The sequence below is a fragment of the Oryzias latipes genome, chromosome 16 (genome assembly GCF_053564925.1).
Source record: "Oryzias latipes strain Hd-rR chromosome 16, Olatipes_Hd-rR_3.1".
NCBI lineage: Eukaryota > Metazoa > Chordata > Actinopteri > Beloniformes > Adrianichthyidae > Oryzias > Oryzias latipes.
The window spans coordinates 25,836,999-25,853,365 of record NC_136252.1 but is presented as its reverse complement, the minus strand read 5'-3'; the positions used below and the strand labels follow the sequence as shown (position 1 = coordinate 25,853,365).

At 39.4% G+C, this 16,367-nt stretch overlaps 2 protein-coding genes across 3 annotated transcripts; both read left to right on the top strand.

The window, feature by feature from the left end:
* The first annotated feature begins 822 nt into the window (after positions 1–822).
* LOC101165095 (CTP synthase 1) lies at positions 823–12,312 on the top strand. 2 transcript variants are annotated; one of them, XM_004078267.5, is made up of 18 exons: positions 823–963; positions 1,723–1,896; positions 2,028–2,198; positions 2,338–2,438; positions 3,051–3,167; positions 3,308–3,391; positions 4,667–4,747; positions 5,999–6,150; positions 6,354–6,486; positions 6,599–6,687; positions 7,817–7,911; positions 9,683–9,745; positions 9,846–9,889; positions 9,967–10,063; positions 10,156–10,211; positions 10,956–11,052; positions 11,131–11,275; positions 11,938–12,312. In XM_004078267.5, the coding sequence occupies exons 2-18, from the start codon at positions 1,731–1,733 to the stop codon at positions 12,014–12,016; spliced, it is 1,770 nt and encodes a 589-aa protein (XP_004078315.1). In that variant the 5' UTR covers positions 823–963; positions 1,723–1,730; the 3' UTR covers positions 12,017–12,312. The 2 variants fall into 2 exon arrangements, with proteins under 2 accessions (XP_004078315.1, XP_020565944.1); XM_020710285.3 differs by having other exon boundaries at positions 862–1,075.
* A 1,466-nt stretch (positions 12,313–13,778) lies between these two features.
* rab42b (RAB42, member RAS oncogene family) lies at positions 13,779–15,827 on the top strand. The gene is made up of 3 exons (XM_004078281.5): positions 13,779–14,028; positions 14,212–14,434; positions 15,158–15,827. Exons 2-3 carry the CDS (start codon positions 14,217–14,219, stop codon positions 15,591–15,593), a joined length of 654 nt encoding a protein of 217 aa, XP_004078329.1. The 5' UTR covers positions 13,779–14,028; positions 14,212–14,216; the 3' UTR covers positions 15,594–15,827.
* The last annotated feature ends 540 nt before the right edge of the window (positions 15,828–16,367 follow it).

Sequence of the window (16,367 nt, the reverse complement as noted above, 5' to 3'; positions counted from 1 at the left end):
ATGATGTGTTAAGATTGCAGAGAAATGAAAGAGGCACAGCACCTCTTCATGCAGGAGGTTAATGTGTGTCTGTGCTCACTTGTCAGATGTAATTGAAGGGAACAGTTTATGAAAATGAGGTGGCAGGGATGAAGCCTTTAATTAGACCAAGATCATGGACAGAAATGAATAGAAAGCATTACTTTCTGGGCCCACAGGAAAAAGGGGAGCAGCACAAAAGTGAATTCAAGATAAACTACGCTATTATTTTTAGACATTTGTGCCGCATAAATGTGTGGGTGTGTGTGAACTGTAGTTTAAACAGTTTATCTTGAGAATATTCTTTGTATATATTGGTAAAAACTCAGAGTAGAGAGAAAGTATACTGTAGGATAACATAATTAAGAACGTGTGTGCCATCTAGTGGCATTAATTTGTACATGCATAAATCTGACAATGAAGCGATACAAATTAATATGTATGGAATTATATGACTAAAATCATGTTTTCATTTATTATTATTGTCGTATGATTGAATAAAATTTTTAATATTACTATACGGGGGCTTTTGTTCACATACATTAGGCTGTATACGTGCAAGACGATAACAAATTATACATCTCTTAATCAAAATATAACAACTTATAGCCAAATACTTATGGTAAGGTTTCTTAAATGTTCACATGTAAAGAGAACGCGTTAGAATTGTCCTGGCGTTTTGTAATCCGTACGGTAGCATGTTTGCCCAAAGTATGACTTGCAGGCAAATTTCCTTCAGCCTAGACACCTCGGTGGCCCACAGTGTTTTTGTGCCTGAGAAGGCAAGCTCGGGGACAAAGATAAACAACTCAAACGGAAGAGGGAAGGGAAGCCTGTTTATCTGGATAATGAATCAACCGCTCACACGTGTTTGTGTTAATAAAGTAATGCGGAGAGACTGATGCTTTAAGGAAAAACAAAGACAGCCTTCGTAAGAACACAAGGGTACATATGAACGTTTGTTTCTCAGCAGTTTACGGCTCGACATATTTGGTTTATTAGTGTAACTTAGTGCATAATAATACTATATCAACCAGCTAGTCCTTCGTAGTCTTTAGTAAGTAACTAGCAAAGAACAAGCTTATGCTACACAAATAGAACTCCGGTTCTCATAGTAAAATGGCCAGTTTGTTTTTTAAACATAATTTTGAGAGTAACACTATTTTTTTTACATAAGACTAAGGAAAAAGTCATAACGTCGATAACTTAGTCGGGCTAACACTCTAGTAAACTTTTTTAGCAGTATCTGATCAGCAGCTCGGTCGGATCTTTTTTTTTTTTACCACGTTTTAGCGGTTAGCTAGCTGCTTTTAAAATTGATAGCCGGAATAACAAGTTGTGTTGTAATTTCCCGCCTTTTCCCTTCCTGTTTTGTGGATACAAAGCACAGCTTGGTTGACCTGGAATGACCATCTCTAGGTTACTATGGCAATGGATGTGCAAAATTGATCGTGTATAGCACATCCGGGGATTTTGCAAAAATCACCCACCTCCAAAAATTTTTTTATAAATGAAAATATTGCATTGCCTTATTATATTTAATCCACGATTTTATTTTTTGAGTAAATGTTATAATATAGTAAAATCGTTAACACATAAAATGATGACTTTTTTGTGGTAGAAGTTCAGCATAGTACACATCTCAAAAAAAACAAATAAATCTGAGTTCCTGGCTTCATTTTGTCTGCATTCCTCTCACTATAGAACCCACTATGAAGTACATTCTGGTCACTGGTGGAGTCATTTCTGGGATTGGTAAGGGCATTATCGCCAGCAGTGTGGGAACAATCCTCAAGTCCTGCGGCCTTCATGTTACGGCCATCAAAATCGACCCGTACATCAACATCGATGCTGGAACGTTCTCCCCTTATGAACACGGTGAGGAAGAGTGGCTACATTTAAGATTGTTTTCACGCTGTGGCTCATATTGATCAATTTTGTAAATCAAGGACAGTCAAGACACCATGATCCTTGAAGCGTGTGAGTGTAATATCTTTGCTTTTTTTTAGGTGAAGTGTTTGTTCTTGACGATGGTGGGGAGGTGGACCTAGATTTAGGGAACTATGAGCGTTTCCTGGATATCTGCCTCATCAAGGATAACAACCTCACCACAGGGAAGATCTACCAGTCAGTGATCAACAAAGAAAGGAGAGGGGATTATCTGGGAAAAACTGTACAAGGTTGGTTGTGTTTATGTTACATAGAAGGAGAAACGGTATGCCACAAAAAATGAATATTAGTGTTACTTGGTAAATTATTACTGTCAGTACAGTATTGTCAAATGTGTTTTGTAGTTTATTTTATTTTCTCTGTTCTCAGTGGTACCTCACATCACAGACGCCATCCAGGATTGGGTCATGAAGCAAGCAAAGATTTCAGTAGATGATGATGGTGTGGAGCCCCAAGTGTGTGTTATAGAGGTAACTATGTCCTCAACAATTTTTTTTTCTTTGATTATTTGGCTGTAGCTTGTTTATTTTCCTGAGGCAGTTAGAGAAATCCAGTTTTTCCAATAACATATCTGTGAAACAATATACTTTTTGCCTGAAGCAAATAGAATATTTACAGCATTCAGCACCATAAGTTACTGAACAAGAACAAATGGACGCCCTCGCCGAGGCAGGGACATAAAATGTGGAAAAATAAAACAACATTGAGAGCTATATCTGTGGATTTTTATAGGAGAGGGTGTAAACTACTTCCTTCAGGTTTGTTTCCTGCAACGGGGAGAAAAGAATCGCACTCCATTCAGTCGTTAAAAATATAGTACATTTTTGTTGCATATAAATATCTGCTGTTCTTTGGTATGCTCTGTTTGAATGTTTTGTCTTAAAAACTGTAGTGAAATGCATCAGGTCCCCATAAAGCTTGTTAAATTATGATCTGTGCCTCTGGCTGTTCTCTGTATACAGTATACTTCAAACCGGCTATGACGGCTTTATGGCCCCAGTGCTCTTTCTAAAAACCACAATCTGTAAGATGTGTGTTCTTTGAAACACTCCTGGGCTGAGCTGCTGTTTTTGTTTCGACAGCTGGGAGGAACAGTCGGGGACATCGAGAGCATGCCTTTCATCGAGGCCTTCAGGCAGTTCCAGTTCAAGGTGAAGAGGGAAAACTTCTGCAACATTCATGTCAGCTTGATACCACAGGTATGGCTTTTCTCACTTCCCAGCAATGGCTTTACTGCTTACCACTGTGTTATTTTTTTCACATGCTTTCTGGTAATTTAGAAGACACCTTCCGCAATCGAGCATTTCTTTTTACACAAGTGCCTGTTGTGTTTTTGAAGCCCAATACTACAGGAGAGCATAAAACCAAACCAACTCAGAACAGCGTTCGGGAGTTGAGGGGTCTGGGCTTGTCTGCAGATTTGGTGAGTATGATGACAGTTGGATGTTGCTTTGGTATCACCTCTGTAGTTATCTGGCCACATAACACAACCATTTTGGGTCATAACACAGAGCGTAAATGGCTGCTGGAAAAGGTCCAATCCTTCAGAATTTTTTTTTTTGTTTTGTCTCATTAATTTTTCAGCACCTTTGTTGCTCAACTTTTAACTTTCGATTGTTTAATTACATGATCAGAAGCAAAGGTTTGTTTTTCTGCAGAGCGGCAGTAGTTCATTAGAAAATTGCCTCTGAGCTGTGGGTGAGACTGTTGGCGCGGAGTAAGCCTGCCCCTAATTCCCATCATCTCTTTGTTTAGACTTTTTTCTTGCTAGATTACAACCCCAACCTAACATTATCGGTGCAACAGAAGTGGCAAGTAATTTCAAAGCTATCCAACTGTAAAGTTTTGATCCAGATTCCAGCTCAGAAGAGGAAAACGAAGATGTACGTGGATCTATTTGTCTGCAAGTGAACGCATCAGAATGGAGAGGAGCAGGGAGCTTGTGGCCCACCCAGCATCAAAAATGCATTTTTAGATGACAGAACACTAGAAGGTGGATTATACATGGTAGTTAAATGAATTTATTAAATAAATCTAAGAAATTTACACCTTGAAAAAAAGGATGAAAAGAAACAAATTAAACAAATGATCTATCCTATCAGATAACGTTAGCAAAAAGGTGACATAAAATCAATGAAATAGGTGATTATAAGGAGGCATGCATACATAACAAGCTTGTTCAGCCCATGTCTGCTCTCCTAATTAGAGCAGATATAAGAATTCAAACGATTGATTTGGGGTTTTTTGTCTGCTCCATGCTATTGACATTTCACTAAGCCTCCTCTTGTTTGCACGCCAAAGAGTGTAAATAAAAAATAAAAAAAAGATTTTGTTTTTATGTTGCAAGTTATCCTAGTTTTTTGATGAGCAGAGAGATTTGCTAGCAGCACTAATATTTCATGTTTTGCAGATCTTTACCAAACGATATCAAAAGAATGAATCTGTAAATCAGATTATGCATTAGCCAATGAATGCGTCCAGAATAAGTCATCAGATTGTCCAACCTTCATTTCCTTCTGCTCTCCAGATAAGCGCAACCCAGAGCACTTCTTGTAACCGATGTGTCGATTAGTTGGTAATTCCCCGTCATGAATCAGTGATGCAGGCAGCCGAGTAAATTGGACAAAACGAGTATTAACAAAGAAAAATTCCAGTCTGTTTTGACATAATTTTCATTTTTGTTAATATTGTTTTGCAGATTATGTGCCGTTGCTCTGCAGCTCTTGATGCGTCTGTCAAAGAGAAAATCTCCATGTTTTGTCATGTGGAGCCCACACAGGTGAAATGTTGAGTTTTTCTATTGTTATTGTACTCTGAGGCATATACTCTGGCTCATTTAAGGCTAAAAGAGCCATTTGATCCAGTTTCTTACTGACCAAAACCAAATGAGAGCTGCAAAGCTCTACCTTCATGTTCAAAAAAAATCATTTTTTTATATTTGTGTGGCCATTAAGCCTTTCAATTCTAGAGTGTAGCTTTACATATTTATAATATATGAATTACAAAAAGTTTTTATCTTTTTTTACATACAAGTGTAACTTCATTTACTTTGACAGCAGCACATAGAAGTTTCTTTCAAAATAAAACTCTTCCTGTTTAAAAATGAGATCCTCCTGCTGCAGCAAGTTTGAATCAAAAATGGCATTTTGATTTTAGTATCTCTTCATTCTTTTTCATCTTTTACTATCAAATATAAACATTAAAACGTTGGAGTAGAATCACATTTTTAAAAAAAAATCTATGCGTGTAAATGCAATTGAATACCTTAAGAATTTTGTATCTGAACAGGGATAGAGTCTGTTGTGCAGCTTAAAGCAAGAATATATGTGCTTTAATCATATTCTAATAACACTCCGACAGTAAATTAACCCTTTTCCCATCAGTCCAACAGTTATCTGACATGTTAGAAATCTAAACATAGTTTTTTTTTTTGTCAAAACTTAATTAAAACAAACATTGTTTGCATTTTTCTTTAAAGGCAAAAAGTCACAATAGAGGCAAAAAGAGCTGCATGTGGCCTTAGGTTACAGACAAATATGTCTAAAAATACTTTCACTGAAATAAAAAGTTTAATTATTTGGTTTGTCGTCCAATTTTTGTTAGGTAAAAGGGGAAAGCCTGCTGCATATAACTGACATGAAAACAAATATTTCATAACCTTTGTGATCTTGTTTTTTCAAACTCTTTTCGAAAATTAATGATAAACTGTGGGGCATTTGACAGAATGATTGTAGTGTTTACATGGTTATAGATTATTTGATTATTTGGTTGTTGGTTAAGAAAAAAACGTTGCAACGTCTTGTGCAAAATTGAAGGAGACTGAGGCACAATCAGTAGAATCCAGGCTAAATCAAAACAAATACATTTAACTAAGTGAACTCTGCCTTGATTATTACTTAAATAATCCCAGCGGCTGTTGGATAAGACTAACAAACATTCAGTTATTTACAGAATTTCTTGATCTTCAAAATAAACCAAATGTTGACGCATTGTGAAGCTGTAATTTCCGTATTGATCATGTTTCCTGCAGGTCATCTGTGTCCAGGACGTGTCCTCAGTTTATAAAGTGCCTCTGCTGCTGGAGGCCCAGGGAGTCGTAGATTACTTGTGTCAGCGGCTGAACCTGCCAGTGGAAATGAGAGCCAGAAAGATGCTCACAAAATGGAAAGAGATGGCCGACAGGTGAGGAGGTTTGTCTTGACAGCTTCCTTTTCAAATTGGACTGACACATACCTCTGTCACAGGACAGTTAGTGCAATCCCCGTCATCGCTGGCAGCTGGTACAAACCAGAGGCTGTTGAGGTGTCAAAAAGAAATGTGCCTCTGTCACTGCATCCCGCTGCATTGGGGGTCAGTGCTGTGAATGATCAGATTCTCTTTTTCAGATCTGACCGCCTCTTGGAGCAGGTCTCTATAGCTCTGGTGGGAAAATATACAAAGTTATCCGATTCCTACACTTCTGTTATCAAAGCATTGGAGCACTCAGCCCTCGCTATTAATCACAAGCTAGAAGTCAAGGTATGCAAACCTGTTTTTTTCTTTGTGTTTTTCTAATAAAAAAGAGAGGGGAAACGTCTTGAACAGAAAATATCCCACACTGCTGACACTTTTCCATTGTTTGTTGCTGTAGTACATCGACTCTGCAGACTTGGAAAGCACAACTCTGCAGGATGAACCAGTGAAATACCACGAAGCCTGGCAGAAACTCTGCAGCTCTCAGTAAGTAAACAAAACTGATAGAAATCATTTCAAAGGAATCAAGGATTTCAACAATTTAACAACAATCATGAATGCAGACCAAATCAGTACTGTTGATGAACTCTGCTGCTGATTCTGTGGAAGGCATTTAAGGGAAAAGCATAAATGTAGCAGCTTGGAAAGCATTCTACTGAAAAATAATACTGAACTTTTTATTCATAAATCTTCCCTCAAATGTAGATTAATTAAGAAAAGTTTTGATATTTATTTTGATTTGCATTTATAGAGAAAAAATAGATCAAGAAGTTGTTTGTAGGTGTTAAAACAAATTCCTTCTTCCTGCTAAACTAGTGGGACAGGAACGTATTTGTCAGTGACAGATTCTGCAAGTGGTCTTGTTTAAATTTATTAGAGGTCTTTGATGTTCATAGATACATTTGAACTGTGAGGGACACATAAAATAATCCATGAAATTGCTTTGTTTGATATTTTTTAAAAGAATTTATTTGTAAAATTGTGTAGAGAGTAATAAGTATTTAGCTCCTACAAAAGAGGCAAGAATTCTGTCCCTCACAGACCTGTTGCTGCTTCTTTAAGACAGCTCTTCTATCCTCCACTGGTTTCCTGTATTTATGTCAGCTGTTTGTATTGGTTATCTGTAAAAAAAAGACACCTGTCCACATCTTAGACAGTCCGACTGTAAGCTTGTCTCCACCATGACCAAAGAGCTGTCTAAGGACACCAGGGACAAGATTGTAGACCTGAACAAGACTGGGATGAACTAATCTACAATAAGCAAACAACTTTGAGCAACAGAGATCAACTGTTGGAGCAAAAAAACATGAAAGAAAAACAAGATCACTGACAATCTATCTCCACCTTGAGCTTCAGAAAAGGTCTCACCTGGTGGGGGGGGGGGATGATCTAGAGAACGATGTAGAAAGGTCTCAGAACTATCATTTTATAGCTTAAATTAGTATTAATACAAGTATGATTTTTAAAGGTTTTTTTTAATTCTGTCTTTGTGTATTCCATTTATTTTCATTTATCAGGGATAGAACGTGTTTCACTTAAAAATCAATTAGTCATCAAAGTCCCACTCCTCCAGATGGGACAGTGTGTTCACATCCTGTGTCTTTGTGTGGAACAGTGGGGTGTTGGTGCCTGGAGGTTTTGGTGTCAGAGGGACAGAAGGAAAGATTATGGCCATCAGCTGGGCCAGGAAGCAAAACAAGCCATTCCTGGGTAAGAGGTGTTAAGCATTTCTTTTCTTTTTTTATGTTCTGTTGAAAAACAAGTGATGAGAACCAAGCTAACACAAATAGGTTCAGACAAATGAGCAGTTTGAGATTTACTGCAAGTCATCATGGGCTTCACTACCTTAAATGAGCATTTTGAGCAGTTGTGAGTCTTTTTCATGTACCTACACTGCATTGGTTTATACAAATACACAGTCATCGTTCTGTGTCTTCTGGTCTATAGGATTGATCAGAATAGGGTTGGGCGATGTCCCTTAAATTGGCCGTTGACGATGTTTGCTGTCAACCATCAGGATGGACGATGACATCGTGGGGGGGGTGGGGGGGGGGGGTATTTTTACATTTTTCGTTCTTATATAACTGCTATTCGTTTTTTTGCTTTTTTCATTTTATTTCCCAACTAATGACTAATCCGCGATGATCCAGTATAAACTGAGGGAAGTGACTTTAACAAAAAAAGTAACAAACAAAATAGAAAAGAAGTAGTCCGCTCCCGCACTTTACTAGTGAAGTGGACCGGCGGAGCGCGGACTTACAGCTTTGTGTTTGAGGGGAAGGGGGGGGATGCTATGTTACATGAGCGGTATGTGTGGGAGATTTAGGACTGCGATCCGTCCCGCAGCTCTAGGGGTACAAACAACCGAACTCAGAACCGGGTCTAAAAGTGTGTGTCTGAGCACAGCTCGGATCGTCAGCACACACAGCGGTTTGAGCTTCAAAGCAGAAATGTCGCTCAGTCCTTAGAAAAAATTCAATCAATCACGCGCATTTGTGTTTGTTATTCTTACATGTTTACGTGCAGCCAGCAAGCAGCACCACCCAAAGCTAATGTTGTTAGCCCGTGTTAGCATACTGCTAATCCTGGCTTCGTTCAGAAAAAGCTCTGACCACACGGATTAAAATTCAAATGATGAGCGAACAGGTGTTTCATAATAACCGTAACATTATTAAAATCAGGTTTAGAAGATCATCTCGTATTTTACCGAGCTGACATGTCAATGTATATAGCCGCTCGGCGCTGTTTAACATTGTTTTGTATTGAATTGTTACATTCAATAAAGTTTGAAAAAAAAAAAGCCGCTCGGCGGAACTTATATCCTCTTCCGGTTTTTCAAACCCCACTGCGCATGTGCGAATGATTTATTACTACCGAAAGTGTGACCTTAGTGAACGTTTGTTATATTCTGAAAACATTTTTCTGTGCCCATGTACACGGTTGGATTCTAATCCGACCATTGATCCCATCAAGATATTTTGTACATGTAACCGCGGCTTATGATGTCGACGCGCAACGTGGCGGGGTCGTGGCATCACGATGGTGGTCTCTCCATCGGGATGTCACTCACCCATCACGATGGACGATGGTATCGTCCATCGGCACAACCCTAGATCAGAACACTAATTCCAGATCCTTGCAACAAATATCAATTGCTTCTGTAAGCAAGTTAAATGAAAACAAATGTTTTAATTATTTAATTGTATTTATAGTTTCTAAATTGGACTAGTAAGGTTTTCTAATTGAATAGTTTTTGTTTATTCTTCATTTAGACATGAATCTCTTGTGAAAAGTGTTTTTCTATTGAAATTCTTCTGTAATCAGGGAAGAGGATTGCTTGTTACTCCTAACGGCATCCATCTGATACGAGGAAAAAGTTGTTTTTTTGACGGTATCCATACAAACACCGTTCTGTTAGTCCGTAGTCCTGAAAGTGCTTTGTGTCGTATCTTTTCATAAGCGCTGCTCTTGTTGTGTGCAGGGGTATGTTTGGGCATGCAGCTGGCGGTGTGCGAGTTTGCCCGCAACGTTCTGGAATGGAAGGGTAATTGTGCTTTTCCAACGGAGCTTCTGCATGAGAAAAAAAACACAGTCCCAGGCCATTTCTATTTAAGATGAGACAAGTATTCGCTTTTCTTTTGCAGATGCAAACTCCACAGAATTCAACCCAGAAACTGAACACCCCGTGGTAAGTTTCATTTTTCGTTCCCATGCTCTTATTGTTTTACATTAGTAGAGAAGCATGACTTTCATTTTTTTAAACAGGTGATTGACATGCCAGAGCACAACCCTGGGCAGATGGGTGGGACTATGAGATTGGGAAAAAGGCGGACCATTTTCAAATCCAGCAGCAGCGTACTGAGTGTGTATCCGAATTTAGGAAGGAGTGCTGCTGGTTTTTTGTTTTTTTTTACCTTCATTTAAGTCTCTGTTCTGGCTAACTTGTTGTTGCAGGGAAGCTCTATGGAGATGTTGAATATGTTGAAGAAAGGCACAGACACAGATTTGAGGTATTTTTTAATCTGGTTGTACAACATGTTTTATGTATTATTGTAGAAAAATGTTTTTTATATTATGAACATAATGTTACAAGGATTGGGTTTAAAAATCTTAATTACTTAATGAACTTAGAAAAGGCTATCACTTTATCAAATCCATACATCAGTTTCCCTTAAAATAATTTAAGTTGCACTTTTTAAGGCAGAAAATTGCTTTTGATTAGTTTTTATTGTAAAATAAATGATTCAAAAATTCCACCTTTGTGCTGTTTTTGTCACGTTATGTGAAAAGTGTTTTTCATAGCTGAAAAAAGGTCAGTTTAGAATGTAGAATTTGAAAATCAAACCGCTTTTCATCTCACAAACCAGAAATGTTCAGTAATCGAGGGAATTATTTTGGCAGTGACACGCAGCCCTGCTTGTTGCAGAGGTGCTCCAATAAAACTGCACTTATAGGAAAAGAAGTATGGCTGTTATGTTGCAAAAATCCCTGGACTTAAATTTCTGGATAACTGGAAGATATAAAACATTCTACTCGAAGCAAGATTGTCTGGTGATTTGTTAGTAAAAAATAAAAGGAGGCGGTTTAAAAAAGTGAAAGTAAATGTATGGCTATGAAACAACTTAAAGCCTTTATAGTTAGGATCTTAAAGAATGAAGATCACAGGTTTATAATGCTAAATGTGATCTGATATGTGTGGTAATGACCGCTGAAGCCGTAAAAGTGATTTCATTGGATTTTGAATCTCATTTTAGGTGAATCCTGAGCTGAAGCATCACTTTGAGAGAAAAGGACTCCAGTTTGTTGGTCAAGACATCGAAGGGGAGAGAATGGAGATCATAGAGCTGAAAGGTGAGCGGCCTCCTAAAACCAGCACACAAATCTGAAAGCGTGTGGCTTTAAAGGAAACGGATGATGTGTTTGTTTCAGATCACTGTTACTTTGTGGGAGTTCAGTATCACCCAGAGTTCACCTCCAGGCCCATAAAGCCTTCTCCTCCGTACTTTGGTCTTCTTCTGGCTGCTGCAGGGAAACTCCAGAGCTACTTGGCTAAAGGTTGTCGCCTTTCTCCAAGGTAAACATCTGGATCAGTCAGCTATCAACCACAAATAAATGTATTGATGCACACTTAAGGAGGAAAAGTGGAAAAGGTTCAGATTTGTGCTCGAGTACAAATGAATAGGCATCCCAAAAAGTCAACTATTCCATCCAAGGAGATTAGAGCAAAGTAAACATGAGAGCATGAAATCTAACAGACAGTTCTGTCATTTACTCAGTCATGGGGGACAAATCCAAAGCACTTCTATAGCACTTCTATAGACAACAATAATTGGAAAAGAGCAGTCTGTTGAAATCGAACAGTTGCTTAAATTTGAAACTGCTAATGCAATTTCCAGCTGCCAACAAAGTGGTTAACATTATTGTTTAATTTGAACTAAAATATAGGTTATTTGAGGTTGCTATGTGTGCTATTATCACTTGTCTCCAAAGTATTTATATCTAAGCAGAGGCCTAACAGATGACAGGATGTCAGACTGGGGTGCATTTTTACACACAGCGGTGCAGTAAACAGGCACTGACAACAAAAGCCTTCAACCTTAAACTCAAATGATGGTCTTCAGCTGAATGAACAAAAACCGTTTTTGAGATCCACTGAGGGCAAACTGGTGTGCCTGAGTTATTTTGCTTTAGATTACAGTGAAGTTCTCATTTTGATCTATTTATTTCCAATTTCAGGGACACTTACAGCGATCGCAGCAGCAGCAGCAGCTCTCCTGACATGGACGTATTTGAGTTAAAGTATTCCTCTTTGTAACGGTGTCACTTTTTTTAGTTAAAGTTAAACGTTCTTCAACTTATAGTAACATTTCTACTAGATTGTTTTGAAAGGAAATTGTAAATTGTGTTTTTACCTTTTTATACTAAAACATTAGGCTTTCACAAACCTAATAAAAAGATTACACTAACTGTTGAAATGGGCATTTTTTGGAAAAAGGCATGAATAATGAATGCATCATGAAAGACCAACTCTGATGAAAAGTGTGTCTTTAACAGTATTTTGTAGCATTTTTCATATGATGGAGGCCATGTATAAAGAAAATCAAGCCCAAAGTTGCATTTCTGAGTATTTCTTTATTCAAATTGTGAATCAGGAGCAGACAAAAGAATGCCACTGGAAAAAGATTATATTTGTTATGTAGAACCCCCCCCCCTTCAATTCTGATGCATCCACTTCCAGACAAATAGACCCATGTATGTCTCTGTTTTCCTCGTCTGAGCTGGAATCTGGCTCAAAACTGTACCGCTAGATAGCTCCAATGTTGCTCGCCATTTTGGTTGCACCAGTATAGTTAGGTTGGGGGTGTTAGGGGCTGCAAGGTTGAGGGAGAGTGCATAAACAGAGAGCTCTCCATTATAGATGATGGGAAAGGGGGGGCGGGCGGGGTTGCCCGCAACTTGGCGGCGAATTTCTAACCAACTACCGTACTGCAGAAAACGATAGATTTTTAGATTTTGGCTAAAAACAGCATAATCATAATTTAAAGTCCACTTTGAACGCTTGTACAATAAATGAAAAGATGGTTGGTGAGGGACTTTAAGAAAACACAAGTTAAAATATTTCAACACGAGTGTAACAGCGCTTTGAGTGAGCTTTAATTTCTGTTATGATGACTGATCTGTGTTACTGTCACGCTAATGGAGCATTTTTCATGAAATCACTTCTGTCTTCATAAAGGTCCTTAGAATTCCCTCAATTTGTTCCCTATAACACCGGATTGGGACACAGCCAACCTTGTGACCTCTGCTTCGTACCAGCAAATGTTATTCATAATCCTTTGACATTAGATATTGTCAACCTCCTGAGAAAACTGGTGATGCAAAGTCATCTGACAATCCAGCCAACTTGAAATGACCATTGAGTCAACAACTGGGGCAGATAGGCAAACAGTTTGGCGTCTGCAAACTAATATTGCAAAAGGGAAACAGTTATCCCTAAAGTTTAAAAGCTATCAAATATCCAAACAGCATTATATTTCTGTCTACTTTCATAATTCCACAAAAGCAATAAAAGAGGATTTCTTTATTATCCTAGAAGCTGGATGAAAGATTCACTTGAGGAGATTTGACCATGGTAGTGGTAATATTTGAAATTTTCCTGCAACAATATTGTCTAAAGATCTGTTTCATTTCTAAAAATACACAAGAATACACAAACGAAGCCTCCCATAGCAGACTTGTGTGTTTACATCCGGAGTATTTCCCAGGGAATTCAAGGAGAATTTCTTATCAACTTCCCCTTGTGGGCAACAATGTCCCCTCCAGAGATAGTCATAAAGTTATGACAGGCCTCATTTCTAAGTTTAGCTAGAATTTTCAGAATACATGTGACAGCAGGAAACTACTTTTGCCTTGATATTTTATGTGTTGCAACCACTTCCTGATGAGCGTCCCTCCCACATCAGTCCCTCCTTTTCCACAACAGCCCTCCCTTTGTCCCTTGTGTCCTGGCCCCTCCTTTTGTCAAGTCTCCACAGGCAAACATTAGCAAGTCCACGCCCCTGCACAGCAGCACTCCCACACATGCTTACAGTAGCAGTTATGATCAGCTGCTCGGACCTGTGGGGAAGCTGGAATCTAGTCTGGGACACATTTTTCCACACACCTGCTTGTGAGAAGGAATTGATAAGTCATACCAGATGAAACTGAGAAACATGCTCTTCTGGGTCAAACCCGTAGCTCTCTGACATGACTCTGACCACAGACTACCACTGGAAGATTAACGGGGAGTGGCTGTTAAATTGTTTCACAATATCTGCAGCATCAGAGGTAAGGAGTCGGCGGATGGGGAAGCGGATTATTTACAGGGTCCATCTCCTTTTGGTTTTCCTGTTCCAACAATCTTATCTTTGATCTTTTCCAATCTTCCTCATATTTTCTTCTCCTTGTGCTTCTATATCCTAAAGTTCCTTGTTTTTATCTCGTTTTTTTTTTTATTTTTTGCGCCCCCAGCGACAATGGACCTGACTTTGTGGCAGTACCAGTTCAGGATCATCATGCTGGGGGACTCCACCGTAGGGAAGTCCTCTCTGCTGAAGCGCTACACTGAGGACTTGTTCCTGGAGTCCATCAACCAAACTGTAGGTGTGGACTTCTATGTCAGCTTCCTGGAGGTGGAGCCGGGGGTCCGTGTCAAACTGCAGTTTTGGGACACAGCTGGGCAGGAGAGGTTCAGGTGAGCCCCTCTACCAAGGTGTCTGCCTTGGAAATTCCCAAACGTTGTCCTTTACAAAGACATTTAAACGGATCACAGAAACACCTTTTGACATGGTAACCCCATCTACGACCTTAGGTGTGCCTCCATAAACTCCTGTTTGTTGCATTCCTCTTTTCTCTTCATCAGTTTGCCTGCAGCTTCAACTCTATACTCACCCTCTGAAGATCAATGGTTCATAAATGCAGCCTTTGCAGTTTGCTGACAGTCTGCATATTAAATGACACCTAATGTTTAATTCTGCCACTCCGTTCATTATTTCAGTTGTCCGGTTGAATGAACTGTGGCAGACTGCAAACTGTTTACCTCAGCTCCATTTTCCATGGAGTCAGCTGAAAGCTCGGCTAAGTTTGTTTTTAGTTATGAAGTATTGTTATGGAGCAGCTTGTTTACATCCACGGGAGGACCTTCCGCTCGAGACGGCAGCCAGTATCTGCTGACAGAACTGTGTTTGTTGACTGTGTCTCGATTAAACGCGGTCATTATCAGTGTCTTAAAGACAAAGATTCTTTGCTAATCTGCTTCATCTAAACGAATCAAACTCACGCAGTGCAGCTGTATGGAGAGAGAGGACAAAAAAGGTTCTGTCAAAGTCTGAGCTCTGAACTCCTATTTGGATTATGTGAAGGATTTAATGTGTTGAAATCTAAATCCCTCTTGCCCCCCCCTCACCTCTCTCCTCAGGTCAGTGACACGCTCTTATTACCGCAACTCTGTTGGAGGCCTGCTGGTGTTTGACATGACCAATCGAGACTCCTTTGACCATATCAAAGAGTGGCACGATGAGGTGCGCGAGCGAGTCCAGCCGCACAAGGTTCTGTTCGTCCTGGTGGGTCAGAAGAGCGACAGAGAGAGGGTGGTGAGCCGGGAGGAGGCTGAGAAACTGGCCGGACAGCTGGGGCTGCCCTATGTGGAGGCCTCAGCAAAGACTGGCCACAATGTCAGGGAGTGCTTCGAGCTTCTCACTCGGCGGGTTTATCAGGGTCTGCTGAGCGGGGAAGTGGAGCTGCAGGAAGGCTGGGATGGCATTAAGTGTGCTGCCCCACAGGCACTGCAGTTTCAAAAGGCCAGCATTTCGCAAGCCAGCACAGCGCCAAAGAAAAAGAAATGTTGCGAGTAAATACTGGACTGACAACAAGTACCCTCATAGGAGCTGAAATTTGTGGCTATGATCACTAAAATGCTGTTTTTGTACTCGTGTATTAAAGCAAACTGGTACCATGAGACGTACTGATCTAAAACAAACATTTTTATGACTGCAGGTTGTCTTTTCAGATTGTTTCTATAAAGGATGATTAATGTTAAATGTTTGACCTCATCTCTTCAGCAATAATACAAGTTTTGCCAACAGGTCTCTACTTTGTCCAGGATTTCTTTTAAAACTCGCTTTGCATTAGCGAAGCTCAAAGTTTCCCCCAAAGCCTCTGAAATCTGCATGCAAGGCAGACTTTTGGTTTTTAACTTGATAGATTTTGTATTTGTGAATGGTGTAAAGCCAATCCCACTAATGTCCTGATGGTGTCATTAACCTGGCACTCTTGTAAACATTTTTGTTTGTTGCTGGTGCTGAAAATGAAGACTGTTGTAGACATATAACGTAACACTTGTGCTATCCTATGGGGTCAAAATGACCATTGACGTGTTCTTCCTACCATGACAAAGGTGGATAAAGGTGGAGAGGATTTCATGTAATCCATTAGAGATCACAAATCATTGAAGAAAAAAGTTCAGCGCAGTCTTTTGGGGTCTAGATGACCCAATTCCCAATGTTAAAGTGCCTAGGATAGCACAAAAGTAAAGGCTCATGAGTATTTGACATGGTCTAACAATAATTTCATTCTTGCTCTTTAGACTTAAATAGAAACCTTTCTTGTCAAGTATTAGGAAAAACGTT

What these genes read in the sequence shown, in the direction of transcription:
- LOC101165095 (XM_004078267.5), top strand. Translation starts at nt 1,731, where the DNA reads ATGAAGTACATTCTGGTCACTGGTGGAGTCATTTCTGGGATTGGTAAG. An exon ending in CAGAAACTCTGCAGCTCTCA is followed by an intron (nt 6,688 to 7,816) that starts GTAAGTAAACAA and finishes TGTGTGGAACAG; the next exon opens with TGGGGTGTTGGTGCCTGGAG. An exon ending in GGTTGTCGCCTTTCTCCAAG is followed by an intron (nt 11,276 to 11,937) that starts GTAAACATCTGG and finishes TTCCAATTTCAG; the next exon opens with GGACACTTACAGCGATCGCA.
- rab42b (XM_004078281.5), top strand. Translation starts at nt 14,217, where the DNA reads ATGGACCTGACTTTGTGGCAGTACCAGTTCAGGATCATCATGCTGGGG. An exon ending in GCTGGGCAGGAGAGGTTCAG is followed by an intron (nt 14,435 to 15,157) that starts GTGAGCCCCTCT and finishes CTCTCTCCTCAG; the next exon opens with GTCAGTGACACGCTCTTATT.